Source organism: Sarcophilus harrisii, chromosome 1 (genome assembly GCF_902635505.1).
Source record: "Sarcophilus harrisii chromosome 1, mSarHar1.11, whole genome shotgun sequence".
NCBI classification, from domain to species: Eukaryota; Metazoa; Chordata; class Mammalia; order Dasyuromorphia; family Dasyuridae; genus Sarcophilus; species Sarcophilus harrisii.
This window is the reverse complement of record NC_045426.1, coordinates 658986026-659009541: the sequence shown is the minus strand read 5'-3', so window position 1 is coordinate 659009541 and position 23516 is coordinate 658986026. Positions and strand designations below refer to the sequence as shown.

The 23516-nt window shown below is 50.1% G+C and overlaps 1 protein-coding gene across 6 annotated transcripts in view; it reads left to right on the top strand.

Moving 5' to 3' along the window:
- The window catches only part of WIZ (WIZ zinc finger), a 42681-nt gene that overhangs the window by 16892 nt on the left and 2273 nt on the right, over positions 1-23516 (top strand). For 2 of the 6 annotated variants that reach the window (XM_031947928.1, XM_031947930.1), the window contains exons 3-12: positions 2564-2642; positions 5089-7583; positions 8361-8723; positions 15632-15799; positions 16223-16753; positions 18328-18726; positions 19654-20196; positions 20800-21315; positions 22048-22470; positions 22950-23142. In XM_031947928.1, the coding sequence (XP_031803788.1) occupies positions 2564-2642; positions 5089-7583; positions 8361-8723; positions 15632-15799; positions 16223-16753; positions 18328-18726; positions 19654-20196; positions 20800-21315; positions 22048-22470; positions 22950-23142 (5710 nt within the window). Of the gene's footprint in view, positions 1-2563; positions 2643-5088; positions 7584-8360; positions 8724-13244; positions 13637-15631; positions 15800-16222; positions 16754-18327; positions 18727-19653; positions 20197-20799; positions 21316-22047; positions 22471-22949; positions 23143-23516 lie in introns of those variants that run through there. The other 4 variants (XM_023496984.2, XM_031947931.1, XM_031947932.1 and 1 more) reach the window with 4 other exon arrangements.

Sequence of the window (23516 nt, the reverse complement as noted above, 5' to 3'; positions counted from 1 at the left end):
TTTTGACTTTGTTGTCTTCTGAGTTTTTGTTTTAATCCTTTCTGTCATAGTAACTTTTTATTGTTAGATCTTTTTAAAATGTGCTTTTGCCCATTTTCCCAGCTTGTTTCTTGTCTTTTAACTTTATATTAAAGTTGGGTTTTGCTCCCAGGATAGAGGAGACACTCCCCAAGCTTTGAAATTTCTGTGTAACTTTTCAGAGCTAGTTGGGGGGGGGGGGGAGGGAATCTCTTAAGTCTTTAGTATGATCTAAGGAGAAGTGGTTATTACTGTCTTGGATTGTATTCTCCTTTGTAAGTAATCACAGGCATTCTATTCTGGAATCGTGCCAAAGTCCCCACTCTCTGTGACTACAAGCTGTGGTGGGCTACTATGTTAGTGTTCCTCCTTGCTTTAGGACTATGACCACATATAGTCAATAAAAGAAAATCCTGTACCTGGTGCCAAAGGGACCTCTCTAATCTTCTGACCAGTAGACTGACCCCCTAACCTTCTGAATTACCAAGAGTTCTGGAAGCCACCAAAGCTCATTCAGTTGCCTCAAGACCTGATCCTGGTTTGCTGGGCTGAGGCCTACAGTAGCACAGAGTGCACTCCACTCTCATCTAGCTGTAGACCTTCTAATTGACTTTGACAAATTATTTCATCTAATCCTTTGGGGAGTTCTGCCACTCCAGAATGTTTGAGGCATTATTTAAATTTATTTGAAGGGGAATTTGAGAGAAGGAATCAGGAGATTCCCTTGCTTTTCTCCACTATCTTGGATCTATCCCCCCACATGAGTTATTATTGATTATTAAACAAGCTAGTCTTCCCATCTGGCAGCTAGGCCAACTAGGTGGCATAGTAGACAGAGTGTTTAGGCCTGGAGTCAGGAAGACTTATCTTCCTGCATTTAAATCCAGCCTCAAACAGTAGCTGTGTGAACCTAGATAGGTTACATGGCCGTTTCCTTATCTGTAAAATGAGCTGAAGAAAATGGCAAAACCACTCCAATGTCTTTTCCAAGGGGTCACAAAGACTTGGACAGGATTGAAACAATTGAATAATAAAACTTTTTACCAGCCTGGGAGCTCTGAAGCAGTTCTTCCCATGCTCATTTGGAACATCTCAGGCTTTACTCTCTTTCTTCTTGGTTTGTCCTGAGTCTCTCACACATTCATTCTTTCTCTCCTTATTCTTACTATTTACTCTCTTTTCTGTCTCTTTTTCTACTTTAATTCCCCAATCTGTAGTTTACCTGGGCCATAGTACCTTTTGGGCTTTTGATCTCTTATTTAACATTAAAATGGATAATTATAGGCAGATAATTTGGATTTGGTTTTAATTCTATAGCTGGTTTGTCTAGATTCTCTTAGAGAGGCAGTAGATAGTCCTCAAGTTCAAATCGTCAGATATGTATTAGTTGTATGACTTTGGGCAAGTTAGCAATCCTCTGTGCCTTAGTTTCTCCATCTGTAAAATGTGGATAATACTACTTAATTTACCTGGTTGTAATGAGGATCCAATGAGGTAGTAGATATAAATAGTGAGATAGAGATAGTGAAATCTATAAATCTTAAAGTACCTGTGTAAATGTCACTTATCAACAGCAGTATCATTGTAATCCTCTTCTGCATTGTGTGAGGACCAATCTAAGGGAAAGTAGGGCTTAGGGGCTGGGATGTGGCATAGCATGTCTCCAGAGAAGGATGCCACCATTTAAATGAGGTGAGCGTGACCCAGAGCTGATGTCTGGGGCTGGGCACCCATCATGATCCAACTGCCTGGTCCATGCCCCCCGATTGCTGATCTATGTTGCCTTTCTCAAAGCTAGAGAAGAAACTGGCAGCCTGCCAGATGGGCACAGATTAGACATGGTATTTTTAGGGAAAAGCCAAAACAATATGAAAGCTGCAGTGTATAGATGTCAAATAAAGATGTCATGTAGAGAAGAAGTAGCCTAAATATCAGATCATCTTATTGAATGAAGTGTAGACAAAAGTTAGCCTTCAGAGTTGGTGGAAAGGCTTCCCTGTGGCATAAAATAAGTCATGAATGATTACATGGCATTTTTTGAAACCTATCTGTGGATGTATGCTCCCCATTTAGCACAGTGTAATACAAAAAACTCAGGATTTGAAACCAGTGGAACTGGGTTCAAAACCTGGCTGTGTCACTAATAATCTGGGTAACCTCAGGCCATTCACTTCCCCTCCTGGGCTGATTCATCATTCAACTGAGGGAGTTGGACTAGATGATTTGTATAGTCCTTGCTAGCTCTGAAGCTGTGACCCTTTGGACCCGTGTGGATGGCCACTGAGAGGATGGAGTGATTGGACCCTCAGCACTGAGTCTCAGAAGACAGGGTTTTGGTTTGGAAATCAGGGACTTTTCAAATATGATTAGAAATAGAAATAGATCCCTAAGTCTTTCCTTTCCTCCTTTCCCTATGGGTACCAGTCCAGGGGTGGAGGGTAGGGAAACAAAGGACTGGGGAAAGGGCTGGGCAGCCCCAGCTTGGAGCTGGGGAGGGAGTGGGAATGACCCTAGAGCCCTCAAGATTTCCCCATCTTTGTTGCAGATGGGCCACCCCATCATGGCCTCGGCGACACCCTCCCCTCTGCCTCTGCCGCCACCACCGCCCACCGGAGCAGCAGCCGGTGAGTGCCAGGCTAGTCTGCTTATCACTTCCTGGGGGGTTGGAATAGGGTGGGCTCCATGCCTGAGGACAGCCTCTTCCCCTTCCCTCCTGTCCCTATCCCTCTTTTCCCTTCTCCTCCAGCCTCAGACTGCTCCCCTAGAACCAGAAGGGTAGGAATAAATCTTTTCTGGTACGGGGGCACCTTAGATCAGGATGGACATATTTGGTAGGCCAGACCAAAATGGGGTGACTAAGGTGGGGGAGGGCATCTCTAAGAGGGGATTCAGGGCAGATGCATCTGATCAACTCAATTTATCTAAGTTTGTGGAAGAAGCAGTGGCGGGGATCACTGGCCAAGTAATGTGCTCGGCTTGCAGTTTAAAATATCATGTGTTTATTAAATACCTACTAGGTGTAAGGCCTTGTGCTGTGGGGATACAGTGTGCATGGACGGGGGTGGGGGCAGTCTCCGTCCCCCAGGATGGCTTCCAGATCCCCTAGCCTAGGAGTAGCAGCATGGTGTAGTGGAAAGAGACCCAGGCCCACAGTTAAGAAACAATTGAGTTATAATCCTGCCCAGACTCTTCGTAGCTGTGCAATTATGGGCAACTCATATAACCTCTCAACCTACTTTCATCTGCCATTGTACAACCTACCTCACAGGGTTGTTGTGAGGATAGTGCTTTGTAAGCCCTAGGGTGCTATGGGAGTTCTTTCTGCTATTGTTACTCTGCTGGAAAGTAGTTGTTGCTACCCTCCAGGAGCTTCCTTGCTAATGAGCAGGGAATGCAGTCTATGGTGAGGAGTGGAGAGGAAGGCAGAGTGTGTGAAAGCCAGGGAAAGACTAGGAGAGCATTTTAGGGAGAAAAGACCCTTCTCCAAGGAGAGGGAGATTAGGGAATGCTTCCTGGTGGAGGGGGCACCCGAATCAGGGCCTGAGAAAGGGGTTGGGATTCGGGGGCAGGTCGGGCCTTGGACAGGGTTTCACAATTAGGAAGTCTAGCACCTGTTTTCATGAGTGAGGAAACAGATATTGAACAGAAGGTGATTTTCCCAAAGTTACATAGTGAGCAAAAGGCAGAATAGAATTTTAGCCCAAGTCCTGTGGCCATGGTGGTTCTCCTTCCAGTTCACCATGCAGCAGTGGTCTTCTTCCTGCCTCCCTTCTTCTCCTCTTTCCTTCCTCCCTCCCTCCCTCCCTCCCTCCTTTCCTCCTTTTCTCTTTTTCCTTCCTTTCCTCTCTCCCTTCTTTCCCTTCCTCCCTCTTTTCTTCCTTCCTTTTTCTTTCTCCCTTCTTCCTTCCCTTCCTCACCTCTTTTCCTTCCCTTTTTCCTTCCTTCCCACCTTCCCTCTTTTCTTTCTTTCTTTTCTTTTCCCTCCTCCCTCCTTCCTTTTTCCCTCCTTTTTATTTATTCCTTTCCTCCTTTTCCCCTCCCTCCCTGCTTTCTTCCCTTTCCTTCTCTTCTTTCTTGATCTCTAAACTTCCTAATCATGCTTTGCACGAGTTCATAATAAAATGGGCTTGGAATACCTAGGGGGAGAGGGCCCTGGAATGGAAGGGAAGCTGGGAACATACTTGTGCTATGGGGAAGCCACTTCTGGGGACAATGGAGAATTGCCTGCACACTTTCAAGCATACCACCAGGTCCAGACATGATGTAGGAAATTCTTAGCTTTTGGCCCGTTTAGACCCTGCCCAGGGAGGGAGAGTGAAGATGGTGCTAGCGATACTGAGGAGAAGCGTAGAGGCACAGTCTCAGGGGGGACAGATTCCAGGATATCCTGATGCTAATTCATGTGGGACTTTGCATGCTGGGAATGATGCCCTCCCTATAAATAGATGCACTTGGTATAGAAGATCTAAGGGAAGCCTCTTTGGGCTCTAGCTGGGATGTGTTTGTGGTGTTTGAGGAAGCACAATTGTCTCATGGATTCGGGGTCTTGGGCATTCAGGCCCCATCCTGCCTTGCTAGATGCTAGAGAGTCAGAGACTTAGCCCAAGACTAGACTGCAGCCCCGTGAGAGGGAACCAGGGACTGGGGCCCCTGCCTTCTCCTCCCCTCAGGGGGCATGTTCTGTTCCTGCCTCTTTAGAAGGAAACCCCAAAGCCTAAATCTCCCTGGAAGTGATAAGTGAGGATAATGAGAGGAGAGGGGGAAGCTGGAGCCCCGAGCTTTTGGGGCCTACTTCCCCACCCAGTGGAATCCCTCCTCCTCTAGCTCATTTGAAACACAGGGGCTGGGTTCACAGCTCCATTTACTACCTTGAACAACTTATTGTCCTCTCTGAACCTCAGTTTTTCCTCATCTGGAAAATGAAGAGGATGAACCAGATGATTTCCAAGGTCTCTTCCAGTTCTCAATCCTATTGTCCCCTCCTTCCCCTTCCCCGATCCACTAGGGCAGCTCTTAGCCATACTGGCCTTACATTAGATCAGCTCCTAACCTGTTGGTGATTCTTTGCAGCTACCGGGATGGAGGTGGTGCAGAATTCCCTCTGGGTTCACCACCGCTGCTGCTCCTGGGTCGGTTCCCCAGCCCTTCGGATGGGAGGGGCAGCCGGGCACCGTGGGAACGCCCTTTCTGTGTGGACAGAGGGGCCGATGTCAGGGAGGAAAGCACTTTAGAGAGGCCATCCAGCTCCAGGGAAGCTGGGGCCCCATTCTGTTCCCAGGAGACCTCCTTTGTCAGCGAGTCCAAAGCTGTACATACTGTGAAAACTCACACTGAATTGGGAGGGGGGCCGGAGCTTCGAGGAGCTCCTGAGATTGCGGCTGAGTCCCCTGTTCCCTTGGGGTCCTGGGAGGACAGGCACCCCACTTCTGAACCAAAGCCCCTTGACACTTTCCACAGAGAGCACTTATCGAAGAACAAGAAGGGTATCCTGAGGTTTGATTGGTTCTCAGACCCTGATGAGCATGCCCACTATAGGGAAAAGGGCCAAGGCCTAGACAGTGGGGTCGGGCAGTCGATGCGAGTCCAGCCCCTGAGAGAGGCGGCTCCCCCCCTGGCCCTTCCAGGTTTCAGGAAAAGCCCTGCTCCTGGCTTAGGCAAGATCAGAACCCTGGAGGCAGCAGTGGTCACTGAGAGGAAGGGGCTGGTGACAGAGCCAGAGGTATCTGAAAGAAGCCCTCTTCCGGAGCCCCGTCCTGAGTGGGTCTTGCCCAGGCCAGGCCTTCAAACTGGTCCCGAACTGGCCATCAGTAAACAGACATGGACAGTGAATGAGGAAGACTCAGTGGAACGGCTGTCTCTAGAACCCCCGCCCTGTGGCCCGTATGACATTGAAATGAGGCCCTACTTTTGTAATTTGGTAGAGGAGGCTGACAAGGAAGCACTGGGGCAGGAGGAAGACCCTGCTGTCTACACTTGTATTGAGTGCAGCATTTACTTCAAGAAGAAAGAACATCTCCTAGACCACATGATGCAGCATAGCCGAGGCCCTGGGCAGGACCCTATAGGTGACTCCCGAGGGGGACAGGGGCAGTTCTCTTGCAGTGAGTGTGGCTGGGCATTTGGGGATCCTGGCACTCTGGAGCAGCATCGCCGGCTCCACCAGGAGTCTAGGGAGAAGATTATTGAGGAAATTCAGAAATTGAATGAATTCCCAGATGAAGGACGAGATGCTCGACTCCAGTGCCCCAAATGTGTGTTTGGCACCAATTCCTCCAAGATCTTTGTGCAGCATGCCAAGATGCATGTCAGGGAGAGGAGGGACCAAGGGGCCAAGGGCCTGGGCCTCTCTGGCCACTCAGGAGGTGAGGCCCAGGACAGTCCTGGTCACCTTGCCTACAAACACTTCAGATCCAATGAGCCGCCACTAGCCCAGGGGCCGCCCCTAGGGCTAGGAAAAGGCCTTCACAGTTGTATCCTCTGTGGTTTTCCAGCCCCAAATGAGAATGTTTTGAAGGAACATGTGAAGTATGCCCACTCTCATCAACCTTGGGGGGGAGAGGTTGAAGCTTTCGAAGATCTAGCCAGCCAGCCTGGAACCAGCCGTGACTCCTACAGCCCTGCTCGACTAGCCCGCATACCTGATGTGGACTATTTTGGAAAAGCAGACCGGCTGTTTGCTCCAGCATGGCAGGAAGGCTCAGCTCACTATGATCCCATCCCCACCTTTGCTCTGGGACATCAACGGCTGGACAGGAGTGGTCGGGTAAAAAAAGGCTTTGCCACTGCTAGCTTCCATTCAAGAAAGATGCTTCCATATGGTTCCACCCATAAGACCTTGGGAACATTGCCATTCTCCTCGGCCAAAGTTTATAATCCCTACACCTTGCATCCTAGTAAAAAAAAAAGTATGGCTCACCTGAAGGACCTGGAGAGTGATATGGGTCGAGACTTCTTCACTGGGTGGGAGGAGCTCAGGCCCCCAGGGTCTTATACCAGTGACATGGGAAACATGGAAGAGGAGATGTCCTTAACCACTGAGATTGACTTTCCACAGAACCGAAGCTTTAACCCTATCACCATCCCCCAACCTGCCTTGGAGCTCAAGAGGACTTTTCGAGAAGCCTTACAAAAGGTTGAGTCCTCAGAGGCACAGCAGCACCAGCTGCGGAAGATGGTCCCCATAGTCCTTGTGGAGGAGATGAATCTACAGCCCCCACGGGCTTTCCAAGCCCATGGTCGGCTGGCAAAGTCTCAGGGGGCTACCTCTTCCACAGAGCTGATGCTGGATGGGCCTATCCCATTGGATTTGTTGCTGCTGGATTCCCCACTCGAAGGGCCCTTGGGAATTGATGACCTCTTTGATTCAGACTCCCCCATGCTAAAGAATGAGGAGAGGAAGTGCCCTTACTGCCCAGACAGGTTTCACAATGGGATTGGCCTGGCTAACCATGTTCGGGGCCATTTGAACCGTGTAGGGGTGAGCTACAATGTCCGACACTTCATCTCTGCAGAGGAAGTAAAAGCAATCGAGCAAAAGTTCTCCTTCCAAAAGAAGAAGAAAAAAGGTAGTATGTAATCAATTTGAGAGTCTCCTAACTTAAAAACAAGTATACAAAAACAAAAGTGGGGTTAATTGGCACTCTCCCTTCCATGGAGATAGATAGGTATGTATATGCTGTCCAATATATGCTGTCCAACTGGGAATGTGGCCCTACTCCAAGGCATGGACCTGGGTGTGGCTCTAGACCTGGACAAAGGACCACTTGGAGATGCAGGGATCCTCCAGGCCTCATCACTGGGGGGGAGGGGACAGGAAGGAAGAGATTGGGCAGAGCAAATTTTCCATGTCTCATGTGCTAAGCCCCACTCCCCCTTACCTGAACTAAGAGCTGGACAGGACCCCAGATAAAGGAGGAGTGAGGGGAAATCTGCCCTTGGGTGTCATGGGCAGGAAAAACCAGTAGTCTTTGTTGCTGGCTTATCCATTACTACTCTAGTAAGAAGGAAGGCTTGAGAAAGGATTTGAAAGGGGATGAAGGGGGATGAAGGGAGAAGTATTGGCAGGGGGACCAGCCAGCCCGCCTGGAACCAGCCATGATGCCTATAGCCCGACTCAGCTGGCCCGGTTTCCCAGCAGGGACTATTTGGACAGAGGTGGGGCTAAGGAGGGTACAAAGGACTAGGAGGATAAGGGATTATGGGGAATGTGCACAGCTGAGTCCAAGAAAGAGGTGCCATCGGGCAGAATGGGAGGCAGACAGAGGCTACGTTGTTAGTCCCCAGAAGCGGTTCAGGGCAAGGAGACCCCTATGTGACTGGCCATCTTGCTCTTCTCTCCACAGTTGCCAACTTTGACCCCAGCACGTTCAGCTTGATGCGCTGTGAGTTCTGTGGAGCAGGCTTTGACACCCGAGCAGGCCTTTCTAGCCATGCCCGAGCTCACCTGCGTGACTTTGGCATTACCAACTGGGAGCTCACCATTTCACCTATCAACATTCTCAAGGAGCTGCTGGCAGCATCGGCAGAGCGCCCTGTGTTGGTAGCCCCGGGCCCGGGGGAGCCTGGATCCCCAGGCTGTGAGAGGGAGATGCTGGGCTTTGGCCCACCCAGCCTGATGACTTTGTCGGAATGCAGAGGGCGGGGCTCGCCACTCTCTCCATTTCCCCAAGCCTGGGGTGATGAGTTGGGGCCAATCTACCGAGATGGTAAGAGAAACCTGAGTTTTTTCATACAGTTAGATATATGACTCCTGCCTGGGGAGAGGGGAGGGATCCCAAGTTCATGGATTCCAAAAGGTTCCTGACTAGTTTTTAATCTGGAGTAGATGATTACATGAAGGTGGCACAAGCCTAGAGAAGAGACACCCTGGAGGAGTTTAGGTCCCTTTCCTAATTATAATAACTCTCTTGTCTGCAAAGAGCTTTTCCTACATTTGACCCCAGTCTCTCTTCTCTAGGTCATGTTCATTTTACAAACATCCTTAAATGCAGATGGCATTGGGGAGGGAATCCCTGTATGCTTAGCCTCGAATTTGGTACTATTGGGGAGACATGCTCCTTTCCCATTTAGTTTGGTTGGAGATTTGTAAAACAATTGGAAGCCAAGACAAGATTGGTTGTGATCATAAGTAGTTAAGACTAAGGGCAATATCATGATGATTATAGATCCTGGAATGTACCTTTGTGCCCATCCACTCATTTTTTATGTCAAGAATTCAGGATCAGAGAGATCATAGAGCTTGTGTAGGGGTTGCAAAGGTGGTAGTTATCAGAGTAGTGTGCAAACCAGTCTTTGGATGCCAAACCACTCTTTTCCAGTGGACTGTACTGATATGTACATAGGCTGACGAAGTTGAGGGATCCTCAGAGTCTTGATGTATGGAAAAGATATGGATAAGTGGAAGAGAGATTGTGGAGAACCTTGAATGCCCCTGAATATTTGACTCAAGGGAGTGATATGATCAGCTGGATTTTAGTTGATTAACTAGTAACCTAGGGAAGATGGTTTGAAATGGAAAAGGCTGTTGGATTAATCTATGTGAAGTGATTCCCAGCCTTAACTAGGCTGGAAATGGTGGGGATCTGGGACAGAAAAACAAAAACAAAAAAGTCCATGAGCCCAGGAAAATGGTGGGGATGCTTATATCAGAGAGGTCTGGAATGGGAGATTTGTTTTGGAATTTGGAAAAGAGTCTTTATGAATTCAGAAAATTGTGTATGGAATTAATCTTTGCTCTTCCCCATGCCAAGATGACCCGTATATTGCCTTAACCTCTTGGTGAATCAGATGCTATATCTCAAGGTTCTCTGGCAGGATTCTTTGAGGTATCTCTAGGGGTTTCAATAATCTCTGGGACCTCCTCTCTCTAGAGATAATGAGCAGTACTGATTAGGCCTTTCCAAGCCCACTTGTTTGTGGTGGTGCCCAGACTACTCCTCCTCTAGTTTAGGGGGGTATGCTTGGGTTGCTGATTTGGGAAGTCTAACCTTGTAACTGAGCTTTGGGGTAAGACCCACCCCAGCTTTGAAACTAGATGAGGAATCACAAAGTTGTTTTTCACAACTTTCAGTACTAAAGCTACCCAAGACTTGTGACCCAAGGGCACAGACCTGGAAGCTGCCTCCCTCACATGTGGGCTTGCCCTCTTCAAGCCCTGAAGATACAAAGAAAGGCTAAGAAACAAAAATAGTTTGAGCTTTCAGTGGAATGGAACCATCTTTCTACAGCTGTCCTTGGCCCATGAATGAGGGGGAGAGTTGGTAGTGCAAGATATGTGACTGTCTGAGGAGCCTTGAGGTGTACGATTGCCTTCTAGTGAAGAGCTAATTTTAATAGTTTTTGATATTGGGGACTCCTATAGCAGTTTGGTGAAGTCTACGGAGGGACCCCTTCTCAGAATCATTGGTTGCCATCATCCCTAAGTAAAGAAAATGTCAAAATTCAGTTAAAGATTAGTAGAAACAAAGATTTTTTTTTCCCTTCTCAAGTTCTTGGTGAATCCCAGGTTAAGAAGCCTGTTTTCAAGCCACCTGAGTACCTGGCTGCCCAGCGCCATCTACTGATTCTGGACAAACTATGGATGCTTGCCTAGCTTGGGGAGTTAGCTTCAGGCCATGGGGTATCACAGTATTTTAGAATTAGATCTTTAAAACTACCAAGACCAACACCTTCATTTGTTCTATCAGGAAGCTAACCCCAGAGAGGGAGAGTGATTTTCCAAAGTCTCACTGATGGCAGGGCAGAGCTGGGATTAGAATGCTGCACCTCTAACTCCCGTTTCCACTGGAAATTATGAGCTAACCTGAGGTCTATGTCTCTTCCCTGTGTAAAGTTACTGGAAGCTAGTTTTCACTCTACAGGACCCAGAAAATTCATTCCTGTGCCCCTGAGCAGTTTCTAGTGTAGGTTCCCCCCCCGACCTTTTTTTTTTTTTTTTTTTTTTTTTTTTTTTTTTTTTTTTTTGCTGAGGCAATTGGAAGTAAGTGTCTTGCCCAGGGTCACACAGCTAGGCTGTGTTAAGTGTCTGAGGTCAAATTTGAACTCAGGTCCTCCTGACTTCAGGGCTGGTGCTCTATCCACTGCACCACCTGGTTGCCTCCCCTCCCCCCTTTTTCCTTTTTTTGGCAGGACAGAATTTCCAGAACCTGTGTTCTGATCTTGGCTCTCCCTGAACCACAATCTCAATCTGTCCTCCCATAGCCAGAGTTGCCAACTCTATTGGAATTTGGTCAGGAGCAGAATGGATTATCAGTCTCTGATAATCCCTTTTCTCCCCCTACCAAGGAAAGGACCAGTATCTCATTCTGTGGGGACCTGTGCTCTTTCTTTTGAGACTGATCATCATGTTGAGTTTTTTTTTTGTTTGTTTGTTTGTTTTTTTTGGTGGTACTGGTGGATAGGATTGGTTGTTTTTTCTCAGAGGCCTGAGCCCCAATTCTTTCCACCACTCTATATGGCAATTTTCCTTTCTCTGTGGACATTGTCTCCTTAAGCTGAAGGATGGTGGCAACTTCCTTGGCTGAGAGCCTTGTCTTTACTGCTAACCTCCATGGGAGCCAGCTTCAGGCTGCATCTTTTTGCATTATCTTTTAACGACATCTTTTCAAACTCTACATGAGTAGAGGATGCATGACTTCCCAGAGCTCTACGAGGCTGCTTTAGGAGACCGATATCTTAGGATGCCAGGAGAATTTGGGGTCTGACTTTTAGACATTTTCTTGTTGGGCTTTTAGGGCAAAATTAGGAGCACTCATTGGGAAGTGTAAAGAGGTAGATTGGTTGGTTGATTGTTGTCTTTTGTTCTGGAAGAGGACCAAAATGAAATCACTATATTAAGAGTAGAGTTACAGTGTATCTGAATGTGGCTGATCAGGCCAATACCAGCTTGGAAAGCTCTGCCAGGTTGGGTACCAACATATGAACATATGGAGTGCACACTCTTAACTTTGACCATTTCAAGTTTCTTCTGAAATAATTCAAATTCTGCTTTGCTCATAGAGCACACCACCTTCTCTGAGATGAAGGTACATCAGGCTGGGTGGTCCTGTGCCAGTGTATCCCATGTCCTAAAATCAGTTCTAAAGTTCTCGAGAGCCCTTGAAAGTGTCCTTGGGTGGCTTTTTCTGACCACCTTGTAAGCACTTGCCTTGTGTTTCTCCATAAAACAATCATCTTGGCAAGTGTACCTGTGTAGTGACAGAAAACAAAACAGAACCAAACCAACACTCTACTCTCCCCAACAATTCCAAGTGGAAGCAAGCTATCCCTGGCGAAGGTCCTGGGCACAGGCTGGACGGGCCTGCTGCTGGGCATTTCCCAAGGATGGATTTCTGATGGGCCTGGGTTGGACTTGGGATTCTATACTGGATGGGCCCTCTTCTTGGGAATTCTCCAGGGGCCTCAGCCAGCGGGGTCAGAGTCATGGATGTGTCTAGAGAGGGGGCGAGTTCGCCGTCCTCTGGAATCTTCGAGCATGGCCAACTTTTTGGCTCTGTGCCTCGGGGATTCCTTTTGTAGAGGGGGTTGGACTGCACAGAATCGCTTTCAGATCCTGTGCCTGAGGCCAGACTGTGGGAGAACTTCGGGCTTTCGGCTCTGGAGCCCCAGGAGCTTCATCACTTTTTTCTGAATAGCCACGTTACGGCAGAATTGTTTCCCTCGGTATCCAAAGCACTTTGTGTTTTTTACTGAGAAAGGGCCCACGGATTTTAAATTGCCAAAGGGGAACCTCAGGCGCTTGGGGGGCGGTTAGTGCTCTAGTCCCGGGAGACCGGGCCCAGGGCGCTGCCCAACCGGGGCCTTGCGGCTGGAACAAAGAGGGCTCCGCCCCATGGCTTATAGTTCACCAGCATTATATCAAAAGCACTGGATTTGGCTTCTGGGAGGTCAGCCCGGGTTCAAGTCCCGCTTGCTCCAGACCCCTGCCTTTGTGATTTAGGTCCGTCACTTTTCTGCGGGCCTCGCTTTCCCCATCTATAGGAGAATAGGGCGGTGGACCAAGTGAATGCCCAGAAACACTCTTCCTCCCAGGGTCGGGCTGGAAGGTCCCGCGTCTTCCAGTCTGGGGGCAAGGCGGGGCAAAGTAAGGCGAAAGGAAGAGCGGAGAACGGCCCTCTGGCGTTCGCTTGCTCCTGGCTGGCGGCTAGCTCGGTGCTCGCTCTCTCCGGCCTGACTCCTTCGGCCGGCTCCTCCCGTCCCAGCTCCGGGTGTCCGGGCGTCGGGGCGGGGCGGGGCGGAGCGGAGGAGAGAGGAGGGAGGAGGCCGGCGCACACTCGGCGCTCGGCTGCTCCCGCCTGGGGCGGCCGCCCCGCGTGCGCCGGACCCAAGATGGCCGCCTCCACCGCCCAGTGCCGAGTGACAAAAGCGGACGGGAGGGCGGCGGCGGCGGCGGGACCGCGCGGGGGGGCCCGGGAGCGCGCGCCCGCGGGGGGGCCGCCCCCGTCCCCGTCCCCGTCCCCGTCCCCTTCCCCGCCGCCAACGCCGCCGCCGACGCTGCTCCCGCCGCCGCCGCCGCCGCTGCCGCCGCCGCCGCCGAGAGACGGGCCCGAGCCGGGGCTGGGAGCTGGAGCTGGAGCAGGATCGGGCCCGGGTCCGGGCCCGGGCCCGGGGGCCGCGCCGGGTGAGGAGGCCGTGCCGTGCTGCGCCTCGTGGGGATCCGAGCCCTGGCCCGAGCCGGAGCAGGCGCCACGGGCCTCCCTTCCGGGAAGGCCTGGGAGGCCGCGGGGCCCGGCTCGAAGAGAGGGGAGCGGGCCCGGTTGGGGGAGGGAGAGAATAGCCTGGGAAGCACCCGGCTCCGTGAGTGCCCGGCCAGGGCCTGCGGAGGAGGCCGGAGTAGCAGTTTGGGGGTTTCTCACCCGGTTTAGCCGCCTTGTCTTATTGGGGGGGAAACTAAAGTTCCCAGTTCAGTCCCTAATTCCCCCTGCCTCCAAAAAGAGAAAGTCTCCCTAGCCTTGTCATTTCTGCCTCCCATACCAGCAGCGCGGCCGGGCCGAACCTTTCCTCTTCCCTTCGCCTCCTGATCCTAATATGGGGGAATTGTCCCGAGTCGCCCCCGAGTCCCTTTTCTGACCCATAGTTCGTCATTGTGGACCTGGGGAACCCCACTGTGCTTTTAGGTCTCGGTTTTCTTTACTGTAAAATTCAAGGGTCAGACTGCCCCGGGACGGGGTGGCTAACGTCTGTGTGGGACGGGCCATCCCGCCTCTGCCTGCCCCCAGTGGTGGTGAGAAGGTGCCCGGAGCGCAGGAGGGAGGGCGAGCTGTGTGCGGTAGAGTCCTGGCCGGGACGCAGAGGCCTCGGCTCCTGATCGCGCCTCTGCCCTTTTACTTTTGTGGTCTTGGGCAAGCCCCTTTTGTCTTCTGGAAGCTTATCAGCTTCTCGTTAAAAAAGGTCGGAGCTTTTCATTGTACAGTCACAGCTAAGGCCCAACTCTTTCTCCCAGAATATATAGCATGTGCACAGCTTTCCCCTACCATCCTGGATATTCCTTTTCTCTGCCTCGCCTACTCCTTCTTCCAGATCCATCTTTGTGGCCTGACTTGCCAACTGATGGGATTGTATGCTTAAACAGCAGATCCAACTGATATTGGAGAGGTTCCGGCTTTACTCAGGACTGCCTTCCTACCTCCTGGTCCCAGGTCACCTGAGGAGCCCCATTGTTATGTTTCTTAGAAGAGCCTCTTAAGTGGGCCTTCCTGGGTGAAATGGAATTAGGGAACAGACTCGGTGGGGAAAACCCAGTCAGAGGATGGAGGATTATAAAATTTTAGAATCAGAGCTGAGATTGACCTTAGAACTCACTTAGTCTAATCCTGTGACTTTGGGTAAGTCATTCTATGGCTATAGGCCTCAACCTGAACCATTTGTAAAAGGATGGGGTTAGCAAGATAACCTTCTGTGATCCCTTCCATCTCTAAAGACAAAATCCTATAGTCATCAAGTCTCAAAACAGTTAGGTGCCCATGGTCACCTAGGTAAGTAGTAGAGAGGGGACTTCCTATCTAGTTTCTCAAAATTCAGTCTTTTTTTATCCTGATATTCATTTGGGCAAGTTATCCTGGAATTAGCTTGAGAGGAATGAACTTATAATTTGTTTTGGATATGATAAGACTTAATATTATGCAATGTGTAGCCACTCTTGCTTGACATTGACTTTGTGTAAATCTCCTGCAGTTTGAAGAAAGCATGGGAAATGTAGAGTTCCTTCTTTTTCTTTGTGTAAAAGCTTGATTGATAAGGGTACCCAACTGTTTAGCTTCTTTCAGTTTAGAGCTTTTCATTGTTTTTAGCCAGCTGTTCACCCAAAATCTTGCCTTTGTTGACTCCAGGGTATTTGGGACAGACTAAGATTCTCTGGAGATTGGATGAAGAGATCTAAATCTTTGAGGCTAGAGCTATGAGCTTTAATGGGTAGCCAACTGATTCCTGCTTTGTCAGTCACTATGTGGATGCAGCCAGTATTGTGTGTAGGAACCATGCAAAAAACATAGGTGTTTTGTGATGGGTAGCATTTGGTTATTGTTTTCTGTATTTTGCTAGTGTGTTTCTTGTTCCTTTATTCAGCCTGAATATATATGTCTGTCTCTTCCTCTCCTAATGTTCCCTCCCTGGACAGTTCTGGCCTCTGAGGAAGAAGAGATGGTGGCTGTGGAGCTGGCCTCACCCCCACTCCCAAAGAAGAGCCTTCCCCCAGGGCAGCTAGATCAGACCACCAGCAGGTTGGGTAACAAGATGTCTCCAGAGATCCCCCATGGGAGCAAACAAGAACCCCCAGATCTCAAAGGTGAGTTTCTTTGTCATCTGAGGCAGCTGAGGAGGGTATTGACTGGAGATTCTCTACTTCCTCCATCCCCAACTTATGCACTTTTTTTTTTTTTTTTTTAAATATGCACTTTGTTAGTGAGAGTGCTGTAGAGGTCGTTAGAGTCATTGCTTTGGTAAATTCCCACTGAGGATTAGTCATCCAGGGATTTCTTTGTGAGGCCACCGGCCCTCTTGCTTGGGAATTCTCTTTGTCAATCAGAACCCATCTGAGAATTTGCTTCTATAGCACTCTGGCCATCTACTCTGCTATTCTCATGTTAAGATGGCCTCATGGAAAGATACTTGGGGCCAGGCCTCAAAGGGCCACCTTAGGTGTTTCTCTTCCCAGCATGACCTCATGTGCCTGCCTGTTCTATGTCTCTGTGTCTCTCTTGATTTCCAGCTCAGAATCTGACAACATGTGAGGTGTGTGGTGCTTGTTTTGAGACCCGAAAAGGCCTTTCCAGCCATGCGCGCTCCCACCTGCGTCAGCTAGGGGTGGCTGAGTCTGAAAGTAGCGGAGCCCCCATCGACCTGCTGTACGAGCTGATGAAACAGAAAGGAAAACCTGACAGCAGCCCCCTGCCCCTACCCCTGGCCAAGAAATCGGGCTCCCCAAAGGAGGCAACTGCCTCTCCCCGCTCAGGCCTGTTGACTCTCAGCAAGGCAGTTGACAGATCCCCTGATACCCCCATCAACAAGGCTATCAAGTCACCCCCTGGCTTCTCATCCAAGGGCCTTTCCCACCCACCAGGCTCCCCTCTCCTCAAGAAGGTGCCGCCTGCTTTGTCGGGGTCCCCCCCACCCAAGAACCCTGAGGACAAGAGCCCCAAGCTGCCCCTGAGCCCCCTGTCAGGCTCCCCGAAGGCGCAGTGGCCTCAGCCAGAGGATGAGGGGCCCCTGAACCTCAGTGAGTTGGGATTTTTTAAGCTGGGTAAGGTCAAGAAAATTTGGGAGGTGGGACCGTGGGGAAAAGGGATTGGTGGTGGGGAGGGGGATTATATGTGGCTGCTAGGAGGCCCGATTTAATAATTCCCCTAGAAGGAATTTCAACTTGAGCACTTAAAGCTCAGGTCAGCTTGGGCATCTGTGACTGAAAGCTAAGATGTAACAGCTTATCCATAGGTCCCACTTGTTCTCATCCCCCACTACTTTTCTTTGCTGCTGGCCCTCTGGACTGCAGCTGTTGAGTGGGGCCATCTCTCTCATGTTCCCGATCTTCCCCTGGGCCTAAGACCTGGGAGGCAGATGTTCAGGCATCCAGGTTCCCCTCCTCCTGGACTCTGCCTATTGATCCTTCCCTGTCCTGCAGTCTGATGCATCAGCTTGGTCTTTTTTCCTTTGGTGACCAAGAAACTCCAGGTCTATGGGAGGCTAGCCAGGGCTCCTCTTATTCGGCCAGTACCCCAGTCACCAGAGTGTTGCTGGAGGCCTTAGGGCACAGAGCACCAGAATCAGGGCACCTCTTCTTTCTCGGGCCTCTGCTGGCCTTCCCCTATCTGTACAGAACTCTCGCTGGAGCTGTGGGCTCCATAAAAAACCTCTGCTTTTGAGAGTTGTTTGCAACCTCCCGGATTGGTTGAGCTCTCAAAGAAGAGCCACTGGTTCTGAGTCCCTGTGAGGTCCCAAGGCACAGCTCTTGCCAAGTTCCCCTCTCCCCAAGATACCTGGGTAGGGCTTTATTTCTACTTGGGTGTAATTGGGAAACACAGGTACTCCACCTAAGCAGCATCCTTTGTGAGGGGAGGACAGCAGAGTCAGCTGCACACTTGCCATTTGCTTGTCCCATTGAAGAGCCAACACTAGTCCTGAAAGGGCAGTTGAATACCTACAGCTTTGTCTCCTTTATCTGGGCCTGTCACCCATCTAATTCTGCCTCCTTAATTCCTCTGGTACAGTTGCTTTTCAACCATTCCATTCCCATGGGTGCATGGGGTTCCCTTTGTCAGCTGTTGTGCTTGGCTATGTGCCACTCGCCAGGTCTGGGCTCTTGGCTTTGACCCAGGTAGTATACCCTGCCCTGCATGGCATCCCATGATTGGAGCCCAGGGTTCAAATTTGTATGGATATGGTGAGGGACTCAGGAATGTCAAACTGTTCCAACTTCCTTTCAAATGAGCTGCCCCTCACTCTGAAATCACGGAGCTTTTGTCTTCTGACTCTTGATGTACAAAGTTGGATCCCCCGGGGGGATTATCTCTGGGCTTCCCAAGTGAAAGTAAGGTTAAAAAAAAGAAAAAAAAAATGAATCTCCAGAAATGAATCTTTGGTTAAAATCTTTAGTCCTGAGTATCTCCTGCAGTCAAGGAACGAACCAGATTCTGTGACTTTTTTGCCAGGAACTCTGGCATAAGTGGCTGAAACAGACTCAGTCTCCTGGACCTTCCACTGCTATGGCTCCCCAGGGCCTGGCTGGGGTGGGAACAATACTTTCCCCTTCCCTGGGGGACCAGCAGCATGGCCCCAGGGGACGGGCATGGTGACCCCCCGTATGTTTTGTCTCCGCAGCTTTAGATAGTGATTCGGGCAGAGAGCTTGATTGCCAGTTGTGCGGGGCCTGGTTTGAGACCAGAAAGGGCCTGTCCAGTCACGCCAGAGCCCACCTGCGCCACCTGGGGGTGAGCGACCCGGATGCCAAGGGATCCCCCATAGACGTGCTTCACGAGCTCATCAAGAGCGACGGCTTCCAGACCCGCCTCCCAGCAGAGCGGGAGGTGCTGGCAGAGCCTGGGCGGTCTGGCTTTTCGGCCCTCCGGCCCTCGGCCACGGCTCTCTCACTGCTCTCCCCCCCGCCCGCCAAGAAGCCCAAACCGAGGGCGTCGGGTGAGGCCAGCCTTCGGGGGAAGCAGGATCTCTCTGCCAGCATATTCTGGGCCTCAGACGTGGAGCTGTCTCCTCTCAATCTCTGTAGGTTCTCTCTTCCACTGTCTCTTCTCCCCTCCAGCCCCTGCCTCCCCCTTGGGGGTCCAGGGAAACTTTTATCACTTCCCATTTGAGGGAAGGGAACAGGAAGGTCCTTCATGTGACTGGGCTTTTCTTTGTCCAGGGGCCTGGGTTGTAATTGACTAGGAGGCTTTCCATGGCCCTACTTGCCTGCCTCCTCTGGGAGGGGACACCATGTTTATGGGGGCTCTCCTGGGAGGGGAACCCTTGGTTGGGCTTCCATTGAGGGAGCCATTCCCCTATCTTGGGGTTTCCCCTGCTCAGGTTCTCATCTTTGCCATCTGTGGCCACTCTTTGCCTTCGGAAGTCCCCAGGGCCCTGTGATCATAGGGAGGGCGGTGTGGGCAGTTGTATCCTCTACTTCAGAGGTTTCTTCTAACGACGGCACTAGCTGCTCATTCAGGAGCCACCGCGGTTTAGGGAATTTGGTCACCACGGAGGAATCACAGTATCCAAAACAAGAGCAACTTGAAGGCTGTTGACAAAAGTCCTATGAGACAGAGGCCAGAGCTCTGTCGGCCCTCCTCCTTTACTCCAGTGGTCGTCCTCCAGCCCCACTGAAAAATGGGCACATGAGTGGAGATCACAGGAAATGTCTTGCAGGGGCAGTTTGCTTCAAGTGCCTTCCTATGGGGAGCATCTCTCATCCCCATCTCCTCCTGAATCCCTATTCTCTCTCTGTCCCTCCCTGCTTTCTGCCACCCTGCCTAGATAGCTTTCTCTGACCCTTTCCTGTTAATAGTCCTGAATCAGTTCATTGATATCCTCTTATCCTTGGTTGTCCAGGAGCATTTGGTGATATAGAGGGGAGAAGGGGAGGAGTGGTGAGGATTTTGAGTAACTCCAGCTTCTCTTCCCAGTAACCTTTCTTCCTTTCTCCTCTTTCTCCAGCATCAGGCCCAGAGCCAGTCAGGGACATCCGTTGTGAGTTTTGTGGTGAGTTCTTTGAGAATCGAAAAGGCCTGTCAAGCCATGCACGTTCCCATCTGCGGCAGATGGGAGTAACAGAGTGGTATGTCAATGGGTCACCCATTGACACCCTGAGAGAAATCCTGAAGCGCCGGACCCAGCCTCGGGCTGGAGGACCTCCCAATCCAACCTTGCCAGGCCCAAAGGGATTGGCCAAGGCAATGGGTGGGGGCCCTGGTGGCTCCTTGGAGGCTCGAAGTGCTTCGGAGCTGCATATACCGCCCCCTGCCAAGAAACTGCAGCCATCTAGCAGCCCCCTGGGTCACTCACCAACCACCTCTCCACCCCCAACTGCTCGGAAGATGTTCCCTGGTCTGCCACCTCCCTCCCTCCAGAAGAAATTAAAGCCTGACCAAATGCGGATGGAGATCAAACGGGAAATGTTGGCTGGAAGCCTGCACAGTGAAGGACACCCCTCTGATGGACCCTGGGCATCACGTGAAGACATGGCACCCCTGAATCTATGTAAGTTATCCCCCAAGTGATGGGGAGGGAGGAATAAAAAAAGGTAGTCAAGTCCAAGACAGAGACACATAGAAATCTGGGATTCTGTTAGGAATGTAATTGGAAAGAGCCCACCTTAATGATTAGGAGAGCCAAGGCAATGAGGAGGATCCTTTTCCTATTAGGGTAGAGCTGCTAAGTTAACTTAGTAGCTAATGCTTTCTAAATCTGGCTTCCACTGACCCAGGGCCCTGTGGGGATTAATAACTAATTGTGATTACAGTAAGTGTTAGAAGTTCTTCTACAAGGCATTGGACATTCTTTGTCCAAACTTGCCTTGACTAGAGTCTGTGGAAACTCTTCTGGAGTATATGGGTATGTAAAGAGCAGGAAACCTGTTTTTGGTTTAGGTCCAAGGCTCAGGAACAGTTAAGCCAGACACTGAAGAAGTTTGTTTTGGGAAGTACACTAGATCAGAATGAATCCTAGGAACGCTTCCTAGAACAACCACCAGCCTATCAGGAGGTCAAAGGCCTAGATAAGGGAGCCAGGGAAGCACAGTGTGCTTGGCATCCTATGCTCTGGAACCTTTCCACTTCCATCCTTCTCTTCCTTTCTCTGCAGCTTCCCGGGCTGAGCCAGTCCGGGACATCCGCTGTGAATTCTGTGGCGAATTCTTTGAGAACCGAAAGGGTCTGTCAAGCCATGCACGCTCTCACCTGCGGCAGATGGGGGTGACCGAGTGGTCAGTTAATGGTTCACCCATTGACACTCTTCGAGAGATCCTGAAGAAAAAGGCTAAACCATGTCTCATTAAGAAGGAACCTGCCACAGGCGAACTGCCCTCACCCCTGGGTGAGGATGGGCCCAAATCCCCTGGGAAGGTGCTTCAGGCTCTGTCTTTGACCCCATTGCCTGGTCGTCCTGGCAAACCTGGTCCTGGCTCTGCCAACATACCCCGGGAGATGACTCTCTCGCCTCTTGCTGCCAAGCCGTCTGCTGGTTTCCTCACCCCCTTGACGGCAAAGCGGCCGCTGCCTGATGACCGACTTCTCACTGGGGACATGAAGCCTAAGACCTATATACAGACAGAGCTGCCCTTCAAGACCAAGACCATTCATGACAAAAGCTCACATACTTGTAAGTCTAGAGTTGGTAGGATTGAATGAGAAGTGGGAATTTGCACAATCTGGCTATTGATTAGCCATCCGACTTTTGGTTCTTTGTCACCTAGAGGTGAGGGTGGGTGGATTCTCTTCACAAATGATGAGACCCTCAATGATAAGACCCTTGGGGTTTGGGGAGTAAGGGCTGGATATCCAAACCACTCTTTCATTTTTCCACCTGCCTTGTAGCAGGCCTTCTTTCTGTCCTAGGTACCTATCCCTGATCCTTCTAAAGTAGAAGTATCTCTTTAAAGCTTCAGAGAGACCTGGTTCCCTGGGTGGTATATATAGTCTTATTGGAAGATATCTCAGCAGAGATACTTTCTAGAATCAAAGCTACAAAAATAACCTAAATATAAATTATAAACAAGGTGGACGTGGAGTTTTCCCCGAGTATGGAGGCATTGGGGACACTCTTTGTTTTCTCTAAGTATTTGCTCTTCTCTTAGTCTATATTAGCTTCCTTCTAACAACTTGTATTTCATAATACTCTAAGAATTGCAAAGCACTCTTTATACTTTATTTTATTACACTTCTGTGAGGGAAGTGTACTACAAGTATAGCTATCTTAATTTCGTAGAGGATGAAACCAACTCAGAGAAATTAGTTAACAGCTAGCAAGTATGAGAAGCAGAATTCAAATCCAGGTAGCTGTGGACTCTAGATGGCACCACACCCTCATCATCATCTCCTTTTCTGCCCACAGCCAGTGAAGCCTGTTGTGAGCTATGTGGTCTCTATTTTGAGAATCGTAAGGCACTGGCAAGCCACGCTCGGGCTCATCTGCGGCAATTTGGGGTGACAGAATGGTGTGTGAACGGCTCCCCAATTGAGACCTTGAGTGAGTGGATTAAGCATAGACCCCAGAAGGTGGGAGCCTACCGCAGCTACATTCAAGGTGGCCGGCCCTTCACCAAGAAGTTCCGTAATTCAGGCCACGGACGAGATGGGGACAAACGAGTGCCCCTCACCTTGGCTCCCAATAGCCTCACTCTGATGAATAAGCACCTGGGGAGTGAATTTGGGCCTGGGGAAGCTAGCCGGACTGGAGATGGTGGTGAACGACCCCTGGGATCCTCACCTCTGGCATTGGTGAAGGCAGAGGAACACCAGCGTCAGAATATCAATAGTGAGTGTTGTGCTTTGATTAGTAGAGTGACTGGGAGGAGAGGGAGACTTCTTTGCTGTTGGGTCCCTTTTTAGTAGTGTGAATGGGGAAGTGGTGTTTCATCAGGTCCCTTCTCCTTTCAGTGTTCCACCTGTAGTCTTGGAATTGATGGGGTTGAGATTTGAAAAGTTAGAGGGATAGGAATCTGGCTAGCCTATAAGCATAGGCATAACAGAATTTATTTGAATTAAGCTCCCATCTCTTTGGCTTTATTTGAAAATTTTGATTTTTTTTCTTATATTAACATGTATCTCTCCTACGGGGAGCTAGTACCAGCTCAGCTCCTATTACTTTTCCTTATCTTGTAGGTGTCTAGGTTGGGAGTTTGTATGTATGTGTGCGTGCATAGGTGTGTACCGGGAGGGAGGAAGTATTGAAACAATGGCAATTACAGGCCCGTCTTGCTTGTCTGATATTGATTCCATCTCTCTCCTGGGTAGAATTTGAGCGCAGACAAGCCCGACCTCTGGATACAACCCCTTCTCGGGGTGAGGAGGTCAATGACTTTCAGCAGAAACTGGAAGAAGTGCGACAGCCACCTCCCAGAGTAAGGCCTGTTCCCTCACTGGTCCCCCGCCCTCCTCAGACGTCATTGGTGAAATTTGTGGGCAACATCTACACTCTAAAATGCAGGTATGTTCCTCAAGGGACATTGGATTTGGGATTGGTGACATTTGGATGACTGGTGGTGAAAATTTTTGTCATCTGGCTCTCAACTGTCAGGGTATGGTTCTATGGAGTTATAGATGGATAGGTATCCACCTCTCCAGGACCTGAAGTAGTAGTCAAGTGCACTCTGCCTCTTTCTTGCCTTTGTTTTTATAACCCTCTAGGCAATAGTTATAGTGCCATCCAATTCTTGTAGTTGTATGCTATAGATATCGGTGGGGAGGCAGCAGGAATCCTTATGTGTAGGATCATTAGTGCCTGGCATGGCCCACCTATCAAGGGCTCTGTGATAAATTAGGAGAGTTAAGTTCTGTAAATCTACATGCCTGGGAACCTTC